This window comes from Haematobia irritans, chromosome 3 (genome assembly GCF_050003625.1).
Source record: "Haematobia irritans isolate KBUSLIRL chromosome 3, ASM5000362v1, whole genome shotgun sequence".
Classification (NCBI taxonomy): Eukaryota; Metazoa; Arthropoda; class Insecta; order Diptera; family Muscidae; genus Haematobia; species Haematobia irritans.
Window position 1 is genome coordinate 138850830 of NC_134399.1, and position 26814 is coordinate 138877643.

The window sequence follows — 26814 nt, forward strand, 5'->3', positions numbered from 1 at the left end:
TGCATACTCTAAGAAACACATATTTATGGAACAGCCATCACCAGCACCAACACCTGCATCTCGGAGTATGGTCAAAGCTTGATCGGAATTTTCAGCACTCAAAAGAGCTCGTGTTATAAAATGTCTTGCTGTAATTGAAAATCTTTAATTAATTTTTTATACAAATCTTGCGGTTGTTTAAACATTTACGTGTTTTGCCACTTCGCAATACTTCTGCCGATAGAGTATTAATGGAGAACACTAGACCATGATGGTTGTAATTCATGGTATATCCTGGCAAATGACCCGCATAGCATAAGGACATGAAATGTTCCTCCTTAACATTGTATTTGCCTTGTGGTGTTTCATTGATGATATGGGCAACCACAAAATAGTAATGATTTAATGTTTCAGTCAAAGCATCTTCGGTGTGACCTAAAACTCGCTACGTTTAAATGGAAGAAAAATAAAATTTAAATATTCAAAAAAATAAAAATTTTAGAAAAAAATGTGGTCAATGAGAATAACATCCCAGCAAAAAAATTTGGAAGTTCTTCCAAAGGCACAACTTCAACAACATTTCCAGAAGATGCACTCCCAATGATGTTCTTTATTTTAACTACCAAGGAGGGAGCCACCGTGGTGCAATGGTTAGCATGCCCGCCTTGCATACACAAGGTCGTGGGTTCGATTCCTGCTTCGACCGAACACCAAAAAGTTTTTCAGCGGTGGACTATCCCACCTCAGTAATGCTGGTGACATTTCTGAGGGTTTCAAAGCTTCTCTAAGTGGTTTCACTGCAATGTGGAACGCCGTTCGGACACGGCTATAAAAAGGAGGTCCCTTGTCATTGAGCTTAACATGGAATCGGTCAGCACTCAGTGATAAGAGAGAAGTTCACCAATGTGGTATCACAATGGATTGAATAGTCTAAGTGAGCCTGAAATATCGGGCTGCCACATAACCTAACCTAACCTAAGGAAGTTCTTTTAATTCAATTTGTTATAACTTGTTTTTTTTTTCATACTTTTAATGGGTAATTTTAACTTTTTTGTTTCAAATACGACAAATAAATAGAGTAAGAATTCATAAAATGGTACAAATCATTTAAATTTTGTCGAAAAAATCTAAATCCAATCTGAAAAACTTTTGAATTTTTGAAAATATTTGAGGTCAAACGTTTTTGACAAGCGTTAGAATACATTAAAAATTATTTATTTGACAAAAAATCACAGAAATTTTTAATTTACATCCAAAACATTGAATTCGGATCACACCTAAAGAAGTGATGCAAATTCAGTACAACGGCTGTTGAAATGGAGGACTTCCGTCCTATAACAAGCCCATGTTAAATTCATCGCTTTTGCGTCAATTTTGCACCACTTCCGGATCCAAAAAGGACATTTTCATTGCTTTTTGGCGACGCTTTTTTTTGCTGGGATATGTGTATGCAACAATAGTATCCCAGCAAAAAAATTGGAAGTTGTTCCACAAACATTTCTTTTAAAGCCCCCAGGATCCCCCATCGAGTTTCTTAAACTTCCGATACAGTCCTTTTGGACAAGTCCACAAACATTTCTTCTAAAGCGCATCGTGGGATCCCCCAATGATTTTTTTCCACTTCCGATGCAGTCCTTTGGACAAGTATTAGAAAGAACGCAATCAGGGTATTTTAAGTGCAAATTTTGGACAATTAAATTTAAAAAAAAAAATAGAAAACTAATAAAAAATAAAAAATTAATAAAAAAGTAAAAAAATAATTATAAAAAATAAATTTCATCCTCCCTGGGATTTGAACCTGTGCCGTTTGACTTTTTCGTTTCCATGGAAGTTCTTTTGAGAAGATTTTGAAAATCACGAGAATTTTTAATTTTTTTGTTGATTTGTAATGAAAAACAAGTATATATGGCCGTAAGTTCGGCCAGGTCGAATCTTATGTACCCTCCACCATGGATAGCGTAGAAACTTCTACGAAAGACTGTCATCCACAATCAAATTACTTGGGTTGTGGTATATTAAATCGGTTTCTAAATTGTGAGTTAATATATACGTGGTATATATTAGACAAAAAAGGTATGTGTAGGTAGGATAGGTTAGGTTAGGTTATGTGGCAGCCCGATGTATCAGGCTCACTTAGACTATTCAGTCCATTGTGATACCACAGTGGTGAACTTCTCTCTTATCACTGAGTGCTGCCCGATTCCATGTTAAGCTCAATGACAAGGGACCTCCTTTTTATAGCCGAGTCCGAACAGCGTTCCACATTCCAGTGAAACCACTTAGAGAAGCTTTGAGACCCTCAGAAATGTCACCAGCATTACTGAGGTGGGATAATCCACCGCTGAAAAACTTTTTGGTGTTCGGTCGTAGCAGGAATCGAACCCACGACCTTGTGTATGCAAGGCGGGCATGCTAACCATTGCACCACGGTAGGTAAGACTACAAATAATTACGAATCGATATGGACTTTTGCACGGTACGTAAGGAGCCAGAATTGAAATATGGGGCTCGCTTATATGGGGGCTATATACAATTATGAACTTGATATGAACCAATTTTTGTGTGATTGGGGATCGATTTATCTGAGGGCTATATATAACTATAGACCGATATGGACCTAGTTAGGCATGGTTGTTAACGGCCATATACTAGCACAATGTACCAAATTTCAACTGACTCGGATGAAATTTGCTCCTCCAAGAGGCTCCATAATCAAATTTTGGGATCGGGACTGATGTGGACCACTTTTGGCATGGTTGTTAAATATCATATACTACCACCACGTACCAAATTTCAACCAGATCGGATGAATTTTGCTTCTCCAAAAGGTTCCGGAGGTCAAATCTGGGGATCGGTTTATACACCCAAAAAAAAGTGTTCGTCACCTTGACGATTGAGTTTCATCAATGCGTTTTCGTCTTTGCGATGAAAAGTTTCGTCCATGGGAGTATTTCGGTAGTCCACGTGACGAAATCAATCATCAAAGTCAATTTTTGTTCTTTTCATAGTTCGTCACATTGATGATCTAGTTTTGTCTATGAGACGAAATTATTTTCTTCCGGATTCAGTGAAAGTTAACCAAAATTAACATTTGATTTAAATTAATTTCGTTTATATGAAGTCCCAATATATGAATTACACATATTAATAGAAGTTGGACAAAAGTTTTAAGTGTTTTATTTTCATGATGTATCAAGGATGCTGGTTTTCGTCAATGCGATGAAAGAATCTTTAAATTGATGAAACACACTTTTCTCTGAAATGTGTATCAAAAAATCTCAATGCTAACTAAAACATAAAACGATATACGGTGTATATATTTAGTATATAGATGTTTGTAATTTACATTTTTCCATTAGTACTAAAGTGAAACACCTAAAAGTCGAATCAATAGTCAATGTGACGAAACAGTGTTCAATGTGATGATAAAATTCATACGTTCTGTAGATGTGTGTTTATTTCTCTACCTAAAAAACACACACACGACCAAATGCGCTTGCTACGTTTTGTTTTTAAAATAACTGTACACAGCTTTTATTAATGAGAGCTAAGTTATTTTTGTTGGGTATTTCATGCTCTCTCCACATTTAACTTAACTCAAACGAGTATTTGAGCAAACATTTGTTCACATGTTTGTTTTTAAATTGGCTTCCAAGACATATGAGAACAATAAAAGTCGTCAAATTGACGAAAATAGTAATCAAATAGACGAAAAGTGTCATCTACTCCGTTGACATGTACACTGATAGGAAAAGTTTCGTTATATTAACGAAATGTTTCATTAAAAGTGAGCCAATGAAACAAATTCGTTAATACAATGAAATTTTTCGTTATTATAACGAATTTTCTGTTAATCAACGTAACGTTTCGTACTATTAACGATTTATTTCATTGTATTAATGAAAATTTTTCGTTATATCAATGAAAATGTTTCGTTGGCTCAATTTTAATGAAATTTTCTTTGTGTGTATTCAAATACTAATGCAATAACACATCCATACGTAGTTGCGTGGTAGAAATATTGTTTTTTTTTCTGTGCGGTAAGAACATTTCAAATGGTTCCTCTCAGTTGTTGAGTTTAGTCCAAAGTGTAAAGGTAGGTGGTCGCGCGTGCCGAAAATAAAGGGCTAATGCTTAAAGATGTGAAAGTGAAAAGAAAAACAAAAATAATGTGTAAAAAATAAAATAAAAAAATAAAAAAACATGAAGTGTTATATATGGAAAAAAATTAACCAAAATGACGATTTTTTTTTATTTTTTGGTCAATTTTTTTTAACATTTATATGTTAGATGTTTATGGAAGTATTTCTAAATTTACAGATAAATGCCGCAACATTTTTCGTTCTGTGAAAACAGAATACGGATAAAGAAATTAAAGAATAAAGTTGAATTGGATGAGCAAACAATTCAAAACGAAAAGGAACAGTTGGGCACAAAAAGGGTGAGTTAAATTTTGTTCTAAAAAGATCGAATATATTTTACAATAATTTAAAATTTCCATTTTTAAATTCTTCTTTATAATTTTTTTACTCCACAGGATGAACCCATAAAACTTTTCATCTTTGGTAATCTAAACACTAATTAAGGTAACAGAATGTTTGTGTGTCAAGATGGTCAATTTATCAAAATCAACAGCTTTGGTAGATGTGTATGAAAAATTTTGTATACGTTTTTACTTCGTTAGTTGTACATATTTCAAATAAATAAAATGTAAATTTAATTAAAATAAAAAACAATATGGTTCTTTATTAAAAGTGTCGTAGAAAATATTTACATCGTATTGATGAATCGATTACATCAAATTGATGAATCTATTACATCATATTGATGAATGGATTACGTCAAATTTAGGGAAAGAGTTCATCGCTATGACGATGGCGTTTGCAGCGATGACGAACGAGAATCGTACTTTTGAAGAATTGCATCATCGCATGGATGAAAGAGAATAATCGCAGATACGAATAATATCATCACATAGATGAAATACATTCATCATCTGGACGTAACATAGTTCTATATGGGATGTAAATAAGTTCATCGCAGGGATGAATTCAATTCATCGCTATGACGATAAAATCGTCAATGGGATGAAATGTTACGTTAGCTCATTTTTGACGAAAAATTCGTCACCGTGATGTAAAGATTCATTCTCATGACGTACCTTTTCCTTTCAGTGTATGGGGGTTATATATAATTATGGACTGATAATAACCAATTACTGCATGGTTGTTGGATACCATATACTAACATCACGTACCAAATTTCAAACGAATCGGACGAATTTTGCTCTTCCAAGGGGCTCCGGAGGTCAAATCTGGGGATCGGTTTATATGGGGGCTATATATAATTATGCACCGGTGTGGGTACTTTTTTGCGTGGTCATTAGATACCATATACTAACACCATGTACCAAATTTCAGCCGGATCGGATGAAATTTGCTTCTCTTAGAGGCTCCGCAAGCCAAATCGGGGGATTGGTTTATATGGTGGCTATATATAATTATTGACCGATGTGGACCAATTTTTGCATAGTTGTTAGAGACTATATACTAACACCATGTACCAAATTTCAACCGGATCGGATGAAATTTTCTTCTCTTAGAGGCTCCAAGAGCCAAATCGGGGGATCGGTTTATATGGGGGCTATATATAATTATGGACCGATGTGGACCAGTTTTTGCGTGGTTGTTGGAGACCATATACTAACACCATGTACCAAATTTAAGCAGGATCGGATGAAATTTGCTTCTCTTAGAGGGTCTGCAAGCCAAATTTTCCGTTTATATGGGGGCTATACGTAAAAGTGGACCAATATGGCCCATTTGCAATACCATCCAACCTACATCAATAACAACTACTTGTGCCAAGTTTCAAGTCGATAGCTTGTTTCGTTCGGAAGTTAGCGTGATTTCAACAGACGGACGGACGGACATGCTCAGATCGACTCAGAATTTCACCAAGACCCAGAATATATATACTTTATGGGGTCTTCGAGCAATATTTCGATGTGTTACAAACGGAATGACAAAGTTAATATACCCCCATCCTATGGTGGAGGGTATAAAAATATATTTATACGAAAATGTATGACGAAAATAAAAAATAAAAACGATGCATAACATAAAAAAAAATAATTTTTTAGAAAAATATTTGATAAAAAAATTGCCGCTGGTGAGATTTGAACCCGCGTTTCTTATTTTTTCGTTCATACTAATAAAGAACTTCTCGAGAAGCAATTATAATGTTATTCCTTGGTGTCGTATTACGATCATATCACACACATTTGAATTGACCTTTCGACGCTTTATATTCAATGGCGTTTGTGGCTGAGTGTGCTACGGCGTTCTGTTATGGTGCCAGCAAACCCAGGTTCAACCCACGGTAGGAGCGAAAAAGTTTTTCAAATTGTAAAAATTAGATAATAGGAAAAACATATGGTTGAAAAAAAGTTAAATTGGTTGAAAAAAAAAATTTTCGCTTTTTGAATTTCTTCATTTAAATTAACTTTCAGGGCACAAACTCTAAAGTAATGCAAATGATCCAAAAAGGGAGTACTTCAGTCCTATGACAAGCCCGTGTAAAATTCATTGGAGATGATCCAAGTTTGCACTACTTCCGGATCACAGATTGGGGATCCAAACTACTTTTTTGGAAGCTCTTTTTTTGCTGGGATATTATGATAGTGACAAGCATGTTTTTCTCTGAATGAACATATTTATAGCATACCTCTTTTGTTCCATTCACAACAATTGTGGAACATCCCACTGGTTGTTTCTTTATAGTATTCAGATGTTTAACGCTTTGTGGAAGTATGTCATCCATATGTAACAGGAAAAGCTAGAAAAACAATAAAGAAAAAATATATTAAAAATTAAATAATTGATGAAATCAAGGATATATATTCCATGCTATGTGTAGAGGATTTTTATATATCACTAAAATAATATCATATATATTACACCCGTGGCTGCTAATATTGCCGATTTATCGGCATTTTGACGATTTTTCGCTAAAAAAAAGCGAATGCCGATTTTCCGATTTTTGCCTCAAAAAGGATGACATTATCTCCGATACATATGTATATATGGCAGCTATATACAAATCTGAACCTATTTCGATAAAATGTTGCGTACTTTGAGGGTGCTTAAAAATACTACATTGTGTTAAATTTGAAGACGGTCGGTTAGTAAATAAGCGCAATACGACTTCAATTGTTAAAATCGGGCGGTATATTGTATATGGGGCTATTTTTTTGTTAGCCTCGTCCAAATTAATTACTTTACATATTATTTGTTCTTTATTAAAAAAAAGCGCTCTGAACCACATTTTAACCATGTCATTTAATAATTACGAACCACCTCTTCTCAGGAGGTGGTTCTGAGCCGACCGGTGTATATAACCACTATGTGGTTCAGTGTTGTCAGATTAGGGGATTTTTCCCCAAACTGGGGATTTTTTCACGTGGTTGGGGATATTTTTTTCACTTTGGGGATCTGGGGACATTTTCATTTAGAGGTGTGCGCGTGACTGAAATTTTACTCACACTGGCGCACATTCACGAAGCAAAATGTTTATTCACGCACGATAAGTGTGGTAGCCAATACCACTCATGCACATTCATGAAATGAAAACCAGTACTCACGCACGAACTACTTTAAAAGACTCACGCTCACACACGATTCACGACAATTCACGTGATTCACTATAAATATACGAGACTCACGACATTTTCCAAACGAAAATCAGCAAAGGTAACAAAATTAAAAAATTGAATATAGTTCAAGAGCTAAATTAATTTCAGTTAACATATGAAATTTTTTCGTGAGCGTGATTTTGCAGATATTGTATTCACGAACATTCACGAATCGATTTTATTTTTCACGCACAACATATTTATTTTAAACCCATTCACGCACATTCACGAGAGTTGCTAAGGATTTTGCTCACGACTCACGTGATTCACGCGTGTCACGCTCACACCTCTATTTTAAATCAAAATCACAGTATTCAATTTGTTATAGAAAGTGTTAAAGCGAAGTAGAATAATGCTTATGGGATTTGGTAGATTTTGCCTCTCCAACTAAGAGATACTTCACAAACTTTCTATAGAAATAACATTTTGACAAAATTTTCCATAGAAGTAAAATTTTGACAAAATTTTTTATAGAAGTAAAAGCCTGTCAATTTTTTAAACGAATACAATTTTGGGGAAATTTTCTATGGAAATACAATTTTGAAAAAAAATTCTATAGAAATATAATTTTGACAACATTTGCTGCTATAGAAATAAAATTTTGACAACATTTTCTATATAAGTAAAATTTTTTATGGATAAATTTTTTATGGAAATAAAATTTTGACAAAATTTTCTATAGAAATAAAATTTTGACAACAATTTGCTATAGAAATAAAATTTTCACAACATTTGCTATAGAAATAAACTTTTGACACAATTTTCTATAGAATTAAAAGTTTGAGAAAATTTTCTATAGAAATAGAATTTTGACAACATTTTGCTATAGAAATAAAATTATGACAAAATTTTCTATAGAAATACAATTTTGACAAAAATACAATTTTGACAAAATTTTCTATAGAAAAAATAAAATTTTGACCACAATGATATATAATACAAAATTTTTACATACTGTTCTTATGGATAAGGAAAATAAATGGAAGACATTTCTTAGCAAAATATGAAATGGTTCAGAATTTATTGACAGTTAAGAATTTTGTGTTTTGCGAATTCGTAAACCAGAACATGGGGGTATATGAATTTTCCTTTGGGGATTTTTCATAGGGAAAAATATTTCAGTTGGTGATTTTTTGGGGGATATAATTTCGAAATGTTAGGGATCTCTCTCGAAAAAATCTGGCAAACGTGATATGGTTTAGAGTATAAAAACTGGCTGTGTTTATGATTTTTAATATTTTAGAAGCTGAAAATTTTCAATATGCAAAAAGTTACTGGATGACGCCCGCGTACTTTTCAGCTATGAATTAAACAGAATTTGTAATACAAACATGTACTAAGGTTAGGTTAGGTTGGGTGGCAGCCAGAGATGGTCTGTATCAAACTTTTTTAAGTTTGCAACTGTCGCAAAGTTGTAAACGTCGTAAACGTCACATACGCGTCGTAAATGTAGAAAAAGTAACAAAAGTCGCAAACTGAAAATACTTTAGTCGCGTCAGCTAGGCAGCGAATTCGATGATATCCAAGACGATGGTATGTGCGAAGAAGTGCCTTTGCACGAGTAAAGGGTAACCGTGGATTTTCTCGTCCTTTCTTAGCTTTAAGTTCAGTCTCCTGTCCAATATAATCCCAAGGTATCTTGCACACTCACCAACGGGAATTTTGATACCACCTAAGAAAATAGGCTTGACCATGGGAAAACTTTCACAAATTTCTGCAGAAACTCACAGCGAATGCTGTCAAACTAAATTAAAAAATGTTCAGGATTTCTTCTATTCAAAATTTGATTTTCTACAGTAGGTTTACGACTTTTGCGACATACGTATTATACCGTCGCAAATGTATCTCGCAAAAGTCACTGTTTGTGACAGGCCAACCCTGGTGGCAGCCCGATGTATCAGACTCACTTAGACTATTCAGTCCATTGTGATACCACATTGGTGAACTTCTCTCATATCACTGAGTGCTGCCCGATTCCATGTTAAGCTCAATGACAAGGGACCTCCTTTTTATAGCCGAGTCCGAACGGCGTTCCACATTGCAGTGAAACCACTTAGAGAAGCTTTGAAACCCTCAGAAATGGCATTACTGAGGTGGGATAATCCACCGCTGAAAAACTTTTTGGTGTTCGGTCGAAGCAGGAATCGAACCCACGACCTTGTGTATGCAAGGCGGGCATGCTAACCATTGCACCACGGTGGCTCCCATGTACATGTACTAATTATAGAATTATAGTACAGAACAAAAAACACATACAGACATAACAAACTGACAAACCATCAAAAAATTACCAATTTTGATAATCTCTGGTCTTTTTCTTTGTTTTGTTGTTTGTTAATATTATTTTTATACAAAACTGAATTCGTTATGCTTCTGTTATTGAAATTTCATGGTTGTGCATTTTAATGTTATGTTTTTTATGTTATGTTATCACAATGGACTGAATAGTCTAAGTGAGCCTGAATCTTAATCGGGCTGCCACTTTAACCTATGTTTTTTATATGAAATATGTTTGTGTTGTTTTTTAACCAAAAAATATGTTTTATTTTAATATTATTTACATTGCCGATTTTTTTCGGCGATTTTTAAAACGTAAGTGCCGATTATGACGATGTTTTCTTTTTGGAAAAAAGTGACGACTTTTCTTGAAATTTGATTGGCAGCCCTGATTTACACTATCCCAACACTGAATTTCATAACAATCTAATTGTCTCTTTTTCTAACACCATTTGAAGTAACATTATCTTATGTTAGCTCATATGTTATTACCAATTTAATTAACATTATTTGCAAGTGCTATGATACGCTTACATTACTCCAGATCGCTACATCGTAATTTTAGAATTTATTTTTCTACTGTGTCTTGTGTTTATAAATGTGCAACTACTTTAATAACCTCTTGTTGTTAGGTTAATAATAGGACGGCTTGATAAACATACGAGGGCAGTTCGGAAACTTCTTAGCCTAGCACAAAAAGCGCGATATAATCAGAAAAAAGTTAAGTGTTTTGGAAACTTCCATCTCTGTTATGAACACATGTTAAATTTTGTTTCGATGTGGCAACTCCTTCATATAGAAACAGGTGTTCAAAAAAGACGCATCCGCAATTTTTTTACAATGGAAATATTTACATAAAATAGGTTTATCGGGACAAGAAATTCATAATGATATGGTGAATGTGTTAGATGAAAGTGCTCCTTCATATGCAACAGTAAAAAATTGGGTTGTTGAATTTAAACATGGCATTGCATCTAAAAACAGCAACAACAACAGAAATTGTAGCCAAAGTGCATGATATGGTATTAAATGATCGACGAATAAAAGTGCGTGAAATCATGGGCATCTCAAATGATCGAGTCCATTTAATTTTGCATGAAGAACTGCAGATGAATAAGCTTTCTGCAAGATGGGTGCCGCATTTGTTAACAAGTGCAAAACAATAAATTCAGAGTACTATTGCATCCTTTTGGATCAATTAAATATAAAAATTCGAGAAAACGTCCTGGCTTACAACACAAAAAAATAATTTTTCATCAAGACAACGCACCAGCGCACAAGAGTTTTTTAACAATGGCTAAAATCAACGAATTAAAGTACGAGTTGCTTGATCACCCACCTTATTCTCCTGATTTAGCTCCCAGTGACTATTACTTGTTCCCAAATCTAAAAAAATCCTTGCTGGCTAGCGTTTTACCTCAAATGAAGATGCAATTACAGTTGTAAACCACTATTTTGAAGACCTTGAGGAAAACAAATTTAATCAAGGGATAGAATTGATAGAAAAGCGTTGGACTAAGTGTATTGAAGTTTCAGGAGATTATATTGAAAAATAAAAATATTTTTGAAAAACTAACTATTCTCTTTCATTGATAGGCTAAGAAGTTTACGAACCACCCTTGTAATTCAGAAAAATTCTTTAAAATTAATGAAATTGTCTTTATATATGTTGTCTTTTCGCAACTTGACTACAAAGCAAAATATCGTTCAAAAATATAACATATTTTTCAACACTTTAATTTAAAGATATTTTTTACTTGAAACATAGCATAATTTCTACTGGAACCCGAGCCTGAATTTGGAAAATAAAGTTGTCGTTAACTCGTTTTTAAAGGACTTTGATAGCATATGAAGAAATAGGTACTTGCTTCCTAGAAGCAAGTACACAACCAAACCCAAATTTAAAAGAGAATTGTGTCTTAAAAGTATCCTTACTTGTATTCTCCGCTTCTTTGGCTCGGAATCAATACCAAATTTTGAAAAGTAAAGACAAAATCTTTGGAACCGGGCATGCTTTTTTTTAGTGCAAAGTATTTCCTAGAATATCGCTAAAAGCTCCTAAAGACGAACACCAAACATTTTGGTTACTTTTAGGGCCTAATTTGAGAAACATTCAGATTTTTTGTTAGAAAATAACAAAACATATTCTTAATACCTTTTTTTGTTGTATTACCTTTTTGTTTGTTGCAGCCAAATTAAAACAGGTTTAATAGTAACCTCAGACAGTTTACACTAAAAAAAAGTGAACTCTCTATTTCACTAAAACCAATTTAACTTTATTTTAGTTCATGGAAGTATTATGTTTGGAGGAAGTTTCCTTTACTCTAATAATTATACCCTTAACCACTACTGTGCATTTGTATGTAACGCCAAGAAGGAGTAATCATAGACCAACCTTTTAGTCTACGGATCGTCCTTAGAATTAAATTCTGAGTCGATTTAGCGATGTCCGTTTGTTTGTCTGTCTGTCCGTCTGTCTGTTGATGTATTTTTGTGTGCAAGGTACAGCTCGCAGTTTTAGTCCGATTGTCCTAAAATTATATAGGGTCCTGTTTCGGCTCAAAAATCGGTTCAGATTTAGATATAGCTGCCATATATATTTATCACCGATCTGGTCATAATTGGCGTGTATATCAACCGATCTTCCTCAAATTCCATACATCCGAATATTTTATGAGTCTCGAAAAACTTGCAAAATATCAGCCAAATCGGTTCAGATTTAGATATAGCTCCCATATATAGCTTTCACCCGATTTACACTCATTTGCCCGCAGAGGCCAATTTTTTGCTCCGATTTAGTTAAAATTTTGCATAGGGAGTAGAATTAGGATTGTAACTATGCGTGCCAAATTTGGTTGAAATCGGTTCAGATTTGGATATATCTCCCATATATAGCTTTCGCCCGATTTACACTCATATGACCACAGAGGCCAATTTTTAACTCCGATTTAGTTGAAATTTTGCACAGGGAGTAGAATTAGCATTGTAGCTATGCGTGCTAAATTTGGTTGACATCGGTTCAGATTTAGATATAGCTCCCATATATATGTTTTTCTGATTTCGACAAAAATGGTCAAAATACCAACATTTTCCTTGTTAAATCGCCACTGCTTAGTCGAAAAGTTGTAAAAATGACTCTAATTTTCCTAAACTTCTAATACATATATATCGAGCGATAAATCATGCGAAGTTTCCTTCAAATTGCTTCAGATTTAAATGTTTCCCATATTTTTATACCCTCCACCATAGGATGGGGGTATATTAACTTTGTCATTCCGTTTGTAACACATCGAAATATTGCTCTAAGACCCCATAAAGTATATATATTCTGGGTCGTGGTGAAATTCTGAGTCGATCTAAGCATGTCCGTCCGTCCGTCCGTCTGTCCGTCTGTCCGTCTGTCCGTCGGTCCGTCTGTCCGTCCGTCTGTGGAAATCACGCTAACTTCCGTACGAAAGAAGCTATCGACTTGAAACTTGGCACAAGTAGTTGTTATTGATGTAGGTCGGATGGTATTGAAAATGGGCCATATCGGACCACGTTTACGTATAGCCCCCATCATTGGCGGAGCTAGAAATTTTCTCTGGGGGGGCTATGCCCCCCCAGACATCCTTCAAAATTTTGTCGCAATTTCCGAAGCGATAAATTACCCCTATTGATAAAACTATACATCCTCAATTTTATTGCGGTGTTAAAGGCAACATGCAGCAAAATCAATCAAAAACAAAAAAAACTCAATCACAAAAATTAGTTGTATCAATTAATTTTTTAATTGGCTTTGATGATTGATACTATCATTTTTTTTGATTGAATACATTTCAATTAAAAACAAGTAAGTAAAATCTAAAGTCGGGCGGAGCCGACTATATTATACCCTTCACCACTATGTAGACAAACATTTGTGTTACCATCTCAACTACTTAAAATTTGCTGGGAGCTATATAAAGGTTTGCATTTCCAGATACAAATACTTTTAATGGAAACAATTTTTTGTACTTCTACAAAAACTCTAGAATTAAAATTTAAATCGGCTAACGCCCTGGGATGATACACAATGTTAGTAAAAAATATGGGAAATATGAAGCGAGAGAAATTTTAATGCAATTGTACAAAAGAGATTTTTAATTTTTCAGGCGATACATATGTATTCGAGATATAGGACAATTAGAGTAATATTTACAATTTTTGCTACTCAGCAGTGGCGATTTTACAAGGATATTGGTTAGATCTCGCCAAGATATGTGTAGGGCGACTTGGAGCCTTATTTAAAACTCATCCGTTCTGTGGAAATTTTGGCATTGCAGTGTGTAGGATATGGGGAAATCATCACAGAATTTTGTGTAAACTGTGAGAATTTTGGCCATATTTGTATTCTCTGTGGAAACTATCCAGTCAATTGGAGGAAAATCCCATTGAAAATGGGTCTAAAATGTGTAACAGTCTACCATATTTCCCCAACTCTGGTGTACGTATATATGGGAGCTATATATAATCTGAACCAATTTTGACTAAATTTGACATGTATAGTTAGAATAATAATTCTGCTATCTATGCGAAATTTCACGTAAATGGGATTATAACATTGGCCCCTCTGGTCATATGAGTGCAAATCGGGCGGAAGATATATATGGGAGCCATATCTAAATCTGAACCGATTTCAACCAAATTTGGCACCATTACCGATACTAATAAACGTACTCCTTGTGCGAAATTTGAAGCAAATCACGGCAAAAACCTGGATTTTGAGGCCATATAAGTTCAAATCGGACGAAAGATATATATGGGAGCTATATCTAAATCTGAATCGATTTTGACCATATTTGGCATATACAATAGTATCGTTAAAAGTACCGCTTGCGCAAAATTTGAAGTAAGTCAGGGCAAAACTCGGGCTTTTGAGACCATATAAGTCCAAATCGGGCGAAAGATATATATGTGAGCTATATCTAAATCTGAACCGATTTTAACAAAATTTGACACACTTAACGATACTATTAAATGTACCCCTTGTGCAAAATTTGAAGCAAATCACGGCAAAACTCTGGCTTTTGTGGCCATATAAGTTCAAATCGGACGAAAGATATATACGGGAGCTATATCTAAATTTGAACCGATTTCAATCGGTTTTGTACCCTCTGTGCAAAATTTCACGAAGATCGGTAGTAAACTTTGGCTTCTGTGGTCATATGAGTCTAAATCGGACGAAAGATATATATGGGAGCTATATCTAAATCTGAACCGATTTGGCTGATATTTTGCAGGATTTTCGAGATTCATAAAATATTTGGATGTACGGTATTTCAAGAAAATCGGTTGATAAACACGCTAACTATGACCAAATCGGGGATAAATATATATGGCAGCTATATCTAAATCTGAACCGATTTTTTCCAAAACCAATAGCGATTGTCTCTGTCCCAAGAAACGGCCCTATGCCAAATTTGAGGACGATCGGACTTAAATTGCGAGCTGTACTTTGTGCACAAAATTACATATACAGACAGACGGACGGACAGACAGACAGACGGACATCGCTAAATCGACTCAGAATTTAATTCTAAGCCGATCGGTATACTAAAAGATGGGTCTATGACCACTATTTCTTGGCGTTACATACAAATGCACAAACTTATTATTCCCTGTACCACAGTAGTGGTGAAGGGTATAAATATATTGTACAGGTGCTGATTTTTATTAAATATTTTATTTTCCCAATTGTAATTAATCAATTAGGTGCTAAAACGACCTGGTTTTTGTCTCGGCTAGATAAATTTACGAGTTATCTTCACGCACATACCTAATGCCACCATATAATTTGTTTTACTTTTTGCAATTATTACACTAATGAACTACATGAAATTTGTCATTGGTTTCAAATAGGGCCAATGTTAGACAGTGGTTATAACCTATTCTTAACTGTTTTCACAGCACTAGAGCTAAACATTTGCCTGCTCAAAAAAATTAACGGCTATAAAAATATACCAGCGTACGAAAATGACACGCAATCATTTCAATTATTGTTTTTTTTTTTTTTAACTTTTATTCCACATTTTATTTTAACTTAGCATTGGTGGTGTGAGGAAGGAAGAGGGTTTTTTAACCCAATGTCCGTATTTAAAACCATTCGAGTGGCAATGTTACAGGAAAAAAAAACAGGTATTAAAAACCAAAGAAAAATGCGTTGTTTACAATTATAAATATGTGATAAAATGAGTGTGTATAATACACATTAAATGGTAGATTAGTTTATATTCTAATATTCCAATACTAGTATTTATGTTCGAAATGTCAGCTATAAAAACCAAGGACGAAATATAATCAATGGCTTTGAAATTGAAATTATACACTTAAAGATACTTTCCAACGAGATTCCACTTCGTTATAAAGTATTGTTTTATGAGTACACAGAAAATAAGTAAGTTGTTTTATAGGAAGAATGAACTGCTTCGTACAGAAAATTGAACTAAATTTTTCGCGACGTTTTGAGATTTTCATAAAGCGTTATTAACACCAAGAAATTTTAATGCCTTAATGTACTTTTTAACTGTACTTCACGAAATTACACCCTCATATAGAAGAACTTTATACCCACGTTTAGTTCAAAAACTGTTTGAACCTACTTAAAAAAAGGAAAATTTCATTGGGCTGTGGAAAATGTCACAAAATTTAACTACAAATAATTTTTTTTGCAATAAAAATAAGTTGAAAATAAGTTAAAACAATAAATTAGTTTAACTACGGATTTTTTTTTGAGTGTACATAATCTTTTTCATTTTCTTATGAATAAAGTTTTTTTTTGCGTCAAAAGAAAACTTTGTTCGTCTGAAATTTCGTTCCTCAGTAAAGAAAATTCGTCTTTCAGTTCATCTTATTTATTTTTTTCAAAAACACAAGATACACTGAAAAAACAGTGAACCCACCATGAAGAAAAATTTTGGTTAATTTTAGAACATTTTGATTATTTTTAGAAAATTTTAACTAAATAGTATTACACGCCGATATCACAAAAATAAGTAAATATTTTTCGACAAATTCAAGAAAATTTGTTAGACAAAATTAATTTTTCACACTGAAAAAAATATTGTTATGAGGTCAAAGGTTTCATGTCTTTAAAATACGAATGCAAATTTTGCTTAGCATAGAAGACGCATTTCTCTAATATAAAGTTTTTTCCTTGTCCAAAAGTCGATAAACTTTTCAATGAAGTTGTATTGTCCTTATAATTAAGTGATTTCACTTAAAAATGGGTATCATAACATGAAAGAAAAAAAATGTTTGGTTGAAGGTCAACTTGACTTTAATAGTTCAGAAGAATTCTTTAAATTTAATGAAATTGTCTTTAAATTTGTTGTCTTTTTGCGTCTTGACTACAAAGCAAAAATCGATCAAATATACACCCAGAAAAAAGTGCCTTCGAAACTAAAGGAAAAAATGTTCATCAATTTAGTTTAGCCATTGAGCTTAACATGGAATCGGGAAGCACCCAGTGATAAGAGAGAAATTCACCACTGTGGTATCACAATGGACTGAATAGTCTAAGTAAGCCTGATATATCGGGCTGCCACCTAACCTAACCTAGTATAGCCATATTATTTCCATTAAGTTAAATTTTTGTGTAAAATAATAAAATATACTTGTATCAGTAAAAAAATCCTAAACTGAAAGCAGTTAGGAATAGTTCGTTAACTAGAATAACAGGTTGGCTGATAAGTCCCCGGTCTGACACATAGATGGCGTTGATAGTATTAAATGCATATTATTTTTATATAGTACCAACCTTCAAATTCGTCAAAATACGTCAAAATACGTCAAAATTTGACGTATGTAAGTCAATTAGTTTGTGAGATAGAGCGTCTTTTGTGAAGCAACTTTTGTTATTGTGAAAAAAATGGAAAAAAAGGAATTTCGTGTTTTGATAAAATACTGTTTTCTGAAGGGAAAAAATACGGTGGAAGCAAAAACTTGGCTTGATAATGAGTTTCCGGATTCTGCCCCAGGGAAATCAACAATAATTGATTGGTATGCAAAATTCAAGCGTGGTGAAATGAGCACCGTGGACGGTTAACGCAGTGGACGCCCGAAAGAGGTGGTTACCGACGAAAACATCAAAAACATCCACAAAATGATTTTGAATGACCGTAAAATGAAGTTGATCGAGATAGCAGAGGCCTTAAAGATACCAAAGGAACGTGTTGGTCATATCATTCATCAATATTTGGATATGCGGAAGCTCTGTGCAAAATGGGTTCCGCGCGAGCTCACATTTGACCAAAAACAACAACGTTTTGATGATTCTGAGCGGTGTTTGCAGCTGTTAACTCGCTATACACCCGAGTTTTTCCGACGATATGTGACAATGGATGAAACATGGCTCCATCACTACACTCCTGAGTCCAACCGACAGTCGGCTGAGTGGACAGCGACCGGTGAACCGTCTCCGAAGCGTGGAAAGACTCAAAAAGTCCGCTGGCAAAGTAATGGCGTCTGATTTTTGGGATGCGCATGGAATAATTTTTATCGATTATCTTGAGAAGGGAAAACCATCAACAGTGACTATTATATGGCGTTATTGGAGCGTTTGAAGGTCGAAATCGCGGCATAACGGCCCCATATGAAGAAGAAAAGTGTTGTTCCGTCAAGACAACGCACCGTGCCACAAGTCATTGAGAACGATGGCAAAAATTCATGAACTGGGCTTCGAATTGCTTCCCCACCGAATTCTCTAGATCTGGCCCCAGCGACTTTTTCTTGCTCTCAGACCTCAAAAGGATGCTCGCAGGTAAAAAATTTGGCTGCAATGAAGAGGTGATCGCCGAAACTGAGGCCTATTTTGAGGCAAAAACGAATCTTTGGTTCGGAATTAGTACCAAAATCCTTAAGGAAAAGTCAAAATCTTTGCATTCAATACACTTGGATCGTCTGAGAGTTTAAAATCTGAAGAAAATTACGATTCCTCGAGATTTAAACATTAAAACACTAAAAATTCTCAAGATTAGATTATACAATATATACACCCTCAAAAAAATCGCTTCTCTTACATATGTTCCAAACATATTTTGCAGGAAGCACATATATTATTGGATACCGCCGAAACATTAATATGTTTGTTTTATGTGACCATATTATATGTTTGGAAGCATTTTGAGTCCAAGAATAGTATATGCTTGGAAGAATTCCCCAAAGAAAATTATGTTCATTCCCTCACATAATTTTCACTTCCACGAAATTTTTGAGTTCTTCGCATCTTTTTCTGTAATACAAATATGCTGTTTTTTTTTTTCAAATGTCTATTCTCTTGGTTCCGAATATCTATTCTCTTTATTCCGAATACTCATTCTACTATTCAAATTAAATAATATTTAGACATAAGCATACCAAATTTTTGGCCTTATTATAAAACAGTTTTCCGAAACAACATACATTCACAGAAATTGCTCTCATTTCATTCTCTCGCTGTGTTATGTTGATATTTTTTATTCAACCCTCTCGGTTTCCATATCTATTTCTTTCTCTATACTAACTCTCTCTCTCTGTCGCTCTCTGAATAAAGTATCACAACATATATATGTTTACTCGAAATTTGTAAATTTATATATGTTTACATTCACACATATTATTTTTATGAAACATTCATGCCCCAAACATAATATATTCTAACATATTAACATATGTGTCCCAAACATTTTGTGTTAGTTTAGGAACATTACATGTTTGCACTTAAATATATTGTGTTTAAAAATTGTGCCCGAAACACATTTTGTTTATATCGGAACATATGAAAAACATATTTTTCTAACAGCGTATAAAAGCAATTAGTTTTACATTTTTTCTACATTTTTCTCCTTGAATGTTGTTCATATTAGCTCAATATTTTTCTCAATGTATGCGAATCAAGAAGAAGTCATAAACATTTCCTACGATCAATATACTGAATATACATATGTCTGCAAGTTTTACAACATGATATTACGTTAACGTGTCTCAAATCAAACATAATTATGGAATACCCAACCAGCACCAGCTTAATTACTCAACTGGCTAGCTAATTGAATAATGGTGAGCAGAATGCAGAATTTAAATGTTCTTATATGGGCCGCATAGTGTCGTCTATCTATCAACCAGCTAAAAGCGATGTGAATTTAATTGTACTACTTATTTGTCCAACTTGTCCACAATGACATTCAATGTGCATTTATTTGGCTTCTGTAAAATTGGCTAGCTTAGATGTTGTATGATAGATTTTGTGGCCTTTGCCTCGTTGTGGCAAGGCTTCGGAAATATACGTAGATGACAGTTAATACACAGAAAAAAAGTAAACGGTTTTGTGGGACAAAAGAATTACGCCGTGCAAAAATTGAACTGAATTGTATTACACTTTTAAAGACCTGTATAGACCTGGAATACCTTTTTAACTACCATTCGCAAAATTACTCTTTATCATTAAAGAAAAAAATCACTAAAAGATAATAAAAATTATTGGCGCCAAATCATGATCATTTTATCGTTCAGTAGTTCATTCTTAGAATTTTTGGTTAATAATTGAGACCGGAAATTCACGGACGGACATTCTGAGTCGATTGGTATATAAAGGGTGATTCTTTTGAGGTTAGGATTTTCATGCATTAGTATTTGACAGATCACGTGGGATTTCAGACATGGTGTCAAAGAGAAAGATGCTTAGTATGCTTTGACATTTCATCATGAATAGACTTACTAACGAGCCACAACGTCGAATTTTCAGTGAATGGGCCCTAGAAAAGTTGGCAGAAAATCCGCTTTTTTATCGACAAATTTTGTTCAGCGATGAGGCTCATTTCTGGTTGAATGGCTACGTAAATAAGCAAAATTGCCGCATTTGGAGTGAAGAGCAACCAGAAGCCGTTCAAGAACTGCCCATGCATCCCGAAAAATGCACTGTTTGGTGTGGTTTGTACGCTGGTGGAATCATTGGACCGTATTTTTTCAAAGATGCTGTTGGACGCAACGTTACGGTGAATGGCGATCGCTATCGTTCGATGCTAACAAACTTTTTGTTGCCAAAAATGGAAGAACTGAACTTGGTTGACATGTGGTTTCAACAAGATGGCGCTACATGCCACACAGCTCGCGATTCTATGGCCATTTTGAGGGAAAACTTCGGAGAACAATTCATCTCAAGAAATGGACCGGTAAGTTGGCCACCAAGATCATGCGATTTGACGCCTTTAGACTATTTTTTGTGGGGCTACGTCAAGTCTAAAGTCTACAGAAATAAGCCAGCAACTATTCCAGCTTTGGAAGACAACATTTCCGAAGAAATTCGGGCTATTCCGGCCGAAATGCTCGAAAAAGTTGCCCAAAATTGGACTTTCCGAATGGACCACCTAAGACGCAGCCGCGGTCAACATTTAAATGAAATTATCTTCAAAAAGTAAATGTCATGGACCAATCTAACGTTTCAAATAAAGAACCGATGAGATTTTGCAAATTTTATGCGTTTTTTTAAAAAAAAAAAGTTATCAAGCTCTTAACAAATCACCCTTTACTTTATGGGGTCTAAAATCAATATATTTGGTAGGTAAATTTTTTGGTAGATCAAAGTTATAGGAAAATTTGTGTCAGTTTTTCAGTTTTATTCGACTTAGCAGCGCCATCTTTACGAGCAAAATGTGGGTATTGTGATCATATTTGCCCAATTAGGAAGAACATAAATGCGGGGTCTTTGACTAAATATTGCTAATAAGTAAGTTGTACTTTGTGTGCAAAATTTAAAATTTTTCGGAGTGAAACTTTATCCTAGGTGATGATATGAATCAAATTCGGGAGGAAGATATATATGGGGGATATATCTAAATCATAGCCGATTTTGCATAGCTAGAATGGCAATTCTGCGACCTAGACTTTAACTTCGATTTGTTTTTAAGTCACAAGTAGAATACTGAAAATGTCGACTTATTCATAGCCTGACTTGATTTGTTTTTGTGCCACAAGAAGAATACGGAAAATGCCGACTTACTCTTTGCCTGACTAGATTTGTTGTGATGCCACAAGAAGAATACACAATTGAATGTGTAAAATATGTTTCCCAAGCACGTTACCAACATATGAAGAAAATTTTATAAAAAATATAAAATTATATAGAAAATTTAATTTCTATCGAATATTTTGTCAAACATTTTATTTCTATCTAAGATTTTGTAAAAATTTTATTTCTTCAAAAAATTTTGTCCATTTTTATACCCTGCTCCACACTGTGGAACAGGGTATTATAAGTTAGTGCATATGTTTGCAACACCCAGAAGGAGACGAGATAGACACATGGTGTCTTTGGCAAAAATGCTCAGGGTGGGCTCTTGAGTCGCTATAGCCATGTCCGTCTGTCCGTGAACACATTTTTGTAATCAAAGTCTAGGTCGCAGTTTTAGTCTAACCGACTTCAAATTTGGCCCAAGTACGTGTTTTGGCTCAGAATAGATACCTATTGATTTTGGAAGAAATCGGTTCAGATTTAGATATAGCTCCCATATATATCTTTCGCCCGATATGGACTAATACGGTCCCAGAAGCCAGAGTTCTACCCCAATTTGGTTGAAATTTTGCACTAGGAGTTCAATTAGTAGTGTAGTCTAGTGTGCCAAATTTTATTGAAATCGGTTCAGATTTAGATATAGCTCCCATATATATCGTTCGCCCGATTTACATTCATATGACCACAGTGGCCAATCTTTTACTCCGATTTAGTTGAAATTGTGCACAGGGAGTAGAACTAGCATTGTAGCTATGCGTGCGAAATTTGGTTGAAATCGGTTCAGATTTAGATATAGCTCCCATATATATCTTTCGTCCGATTTACACTCATATGACCACAGTGGCCAATCTTTTAGTCCGATTTAATTGAAATTTTGCACAGGGAGTAGAATTAGCATTGTAGCTATGCGTGCCAAATTTGGTTGAAATCGGTTCGGATTTAGATATAGCTCCCATATATAGCTTTCGCCCGATTTACACTCATATGACCACAGAGGCCAATCTTTTAGTCCGATTTAATTGAAATTTTGCACAGGGAGTAGAATTAGCATTGTAGCTATGCGTGCCAAATTTGGTTGAAATCGGTTCAGATTTAGATATAGCTCCCATATATAGCTTTCGCCCGATTTACACTCATATGACCACAGAGGCCAATTTTTAACTCCGATTTAGTTGAAATTTTGCACAGGGAGTAGAATTAACGTTGTAGCTATTCGTACCAAATTTGGTTGAAATCGGTTTAGATTTAGATATAGCTCCCATTTTCCTTGTAAAATCGCCACTGCTTAGTCGAAAAGTTGTAAAAATGACTCTAATTTTCCTAAACTTCTAATACATATATATCGAGCGATAAATCATAAATAAACTTTTGCGAAGTTTCCTTAAAATTGCTTCAGATTTAAATGTTTCCCATATTTTTTTAATAACATTGTGTTCCACCCTAGTGCATTAGCCGACTTAAATTTTGAGTCTATAGATTTTGTAGAAGTCTATCAAATTCTTCCAGATCGAGTGGTATTTAAATGTATGTATTTGGGACAAACGTTTATAAAGGGTGATTTGTTAAGAGCTTGATAACTTTTAAAAAAAAAAAAACGCATAAAATTTGCAAAATCTCATCGGTTCTTTATTTGAAACGTTAGATTGGTCCATGACATTTACTTTTTGAAAATAATTTCATTTAAATGTTGACCGCGGCTGCGTCTTAGGTGGTCCATTCGGAAAGTCCAATTTTGGGCAACTTTTTCGAGCATTTCGGCCGGAATAGCCCGAATTTCTTCGGAAATGTTGTCTTCCAAAGCTGGAATAGTTGCTGGCTTATTTCTGTAGACTTTAGACTTGACGTAGCCCCACAAAAAATAGTCTAAAGGCGTCAAATCGCATGATCTTGGTGGCCAACTTACCGGTCCATTTCTTGAGATGAATTGTTCTCCGAAGTTTTCCCTCAAAATGGCCATAGAATCGCGAGCTGTGTGGCATGTAGCGCCATCTTGTTGAAACCACATGTCAACCAAGTTCAGTTCTTCCATTTTTGGCAACAAAAAGTTTGTTAGCATCGAACGATAGCGATCGCCATTCACCGTAACGTTGCGTCCAACAGCATCTTTGAAAAAATACGGTCCAATGATTCCACCAGCGTACAAACCACAGCAAACAGTGCATTTTTCGGGATGCATGGGCAGTTCTTGAACGGCTTCTGGTTGCTCTTCACTCCAAATGCGGCAATTTTGCTTATTTACGTAGCCATTCAACCAGAAATGAGCCTCATCGCTGAACAAAATTTGTCGATAAAAAAGCGGATTTTCTGCCACTGATTTTGGTAATAAAATTCAATGATTTGCAAGCGTTGCTCGTTAGTAAGTCTATTCATGATGAAATGTCAAAGCATACTGAGCATCTTTCTCTTTGACACCATGTCTGAAAACCCACGTGATCTGTCAAATACTAATGCATGAAAATCCTAACCTCAAAAGAATCACCCTTTATATAGCCCCCAATACATTTGACGGATGTGATATGGTATCGAAAATTTAGATCTACAAAGTGGTGCAGGGTATAATATAGTCGGCCCCGCCCGACTTTAGACTTTCCTTACTTGTTTATTTCTATAGAAAATTTTGTCAAAATTTTATTTCCATAGAATATATTGTCAAAATTTTATTTCTATAGAAATTTTTGTCAAATTTTTATTTATTTCTATAGCAAATTTTCTCAAAATTTTATTTCTCTAGAAAATTTTCTCAAAATTTTATTTCTGTAGAAAATCTTATGAAAATTTTATTTCTACAGAAAATTTTGCTAAAAATTTTTTTTTGTGGAAAATTTTGGCAAATTTTTTTTCCATAGAAAATTTTGTCAATTTATTTCTATAGAAAATTTGTGTAGTACCTCTTAGTTGGAGGGGAATATTTTGCTACCCAAGAAGTTACCCAATCTGCCAAACAATAAAAAATCTACCATTTTTTGTTAGAAATTTGATAAGATTTTCTATAGAAATAAAGTTTTGAGAAATTTTTCTATAGAAAATCTAATAAAAATTTTATTTCTATAGAAAATTTTGCCAAAATTTTATTTCTATAGAAAATTTTGCCAAAATTTTATTTCTATAGAAAATTTGTGAAGTAGCTCTTAGTTGGTGGGGAATATTTTGCGAAATCTACCAAAACATCAAGAGTAACCCAATCTGCCAAAAATCTACCATTTTTGGTAGAATTCCACCAACTGTGGCCACCGTGCTCCAAAGTAGAGCACCATTTGCCCTCACGTGATTCTCTCACTGTGTTATATTGATGTCTTTCGCCATCCCTATCCGTCGTTTTGACGTTTCTACACATATATATGTTTATACGAAATCTCTAAATTAATATATGTTTGCATCCAGGGAGATTATATGTAAGAAAATGTTATGTGTCAAACATAATATGTTCTAACATATTAACAAATATATCTCAAAACATGTTATACTAGTTTCTAAACATTGTAAGCTTGCACTTAAAAATATTGTGGTAAAAACTTGAGTTCCAAACATTTAATGTTTGCAACTAAATATATGAAAAACAGTCTTGTTTGTCCGTGTATAAAGGGTGGTTAAAATTTCAAGGGCCGATGTTGATTTTGAATAAAACACAAACTATTTAGGAAATTATTGTAATTTTATTTTATTATGATATATTGGTATTACTCAATTATGTATGGAACAAAATTTCGGCCAAATGGGCGCCGCGACCTCGGTGGCACACCTTCATCCGATGGTCCAAATTTTCGATGACGCTGAGGCATAATGGAGGTTCTATGCCGTTAATGTGCCGAATTATCTCATCCTTTAGCTCTTGAATTGTTGCTCACACAAAAAATTTTTTTCTGATTCAATCACGAAATTAATTGATCCAATTAATTTTTAATTGAAATGTCTTCAATCACAGAAATGATAGTATCAATTAAAAAAATAATTGAAGGTCAATTAAAAAATTAATTGATCCAATTAAAAAATTAATTGATACTATTATTTTTGTGATTGATTTTTGTTTCAATTAAAAAAAATTGTTGAATCAATTAAATTTTTAATTGAATATTTTTTAAAACTCAATTAAAATTTTAATTGGAAAAATTTTCGTGAAATTTTTTTGTGTGCTGGCTTATCGACGTACACCTTTTCTTTCAAATAACCCCAAAGAAAAAAGTCCAACGGTGTCAAATAAAATGATCTTGGCGGCCAATTGACATCGCCATTACGTGAGATAACACGGCCATTGAATTTGTTGCGCAAAAGAGCCATTGTTTCGTTAGCTGTGTGGCAAGTGGCACCGTCCTGCTGAAACCACATATGGTCCACATCCATATCTTCGAATTCGGGCCATAAAATGTTCGTTATCATCTCACGATGGCGAACACCATTGACAGTAATTGCCTGACCGGCCTCATTTTGGAAAAAATACGGCCCGATGATGCCGCCAGCCCATAAATCGCACCAAACAGTCACTCTTTGTGGGTGCATTGGTTTTTCGACAATCACTCTTGGATTCTCATTCGCCCAAATGCGGCAATTCTGTTTATTGAAGAATCCACTGAGGTGAAAATCACTGAAGATGACTTTCTTCGAAAATTGATCATCCACTGTTGTCATTTCTTGGAACCATGTAACACGTTGTTGGATTGTGTATCTCTCCATGGTTCAAATTGAGTAAGTTTGAAATAGAGAAATGTCAAATAAAATTCGGAAAAAATCTTGGTTTTTTAAGCATATTTAGTTCTTGATTCCATGGTAATTAGAGGACCAAATTTCAATTTGTCCCCCACAATCTCGGGGGTCGGTTTATATGGAGGCAATATATAAATATGGATCGATATGGACTAATTTG

The 26814-nt window shown here is 34.4% G+C and overlaps 1 protein-coding gene across 1 annotated transcript in view; it reads right to left on the reverse strand.

The window, feature by feature from the left end:
- t (C45 family peptidase tan) overlaps nt 1-26814 on the reverse strand; it is an 84923-nt gene that overhangs the window by 8711 nt on the left and 49398 nt on the right. Inside the window, exons 5-7 of the mRNA XM_075299145.1 lie at nt 6706-6816; nt 190-424; nt 8-128 (exon numbers count right to left, since the gene is read on the reverse strand). Of these exons, the coding sequence (XP_075155260.1) occupies nt 8-128; nt 190-424; nt 6706-6816 (467 nt within the window). The remainder of the gene's footprint in view (nt 1-7; nt 129-189; nt 425-6705; nt 6817-26814) is intronic.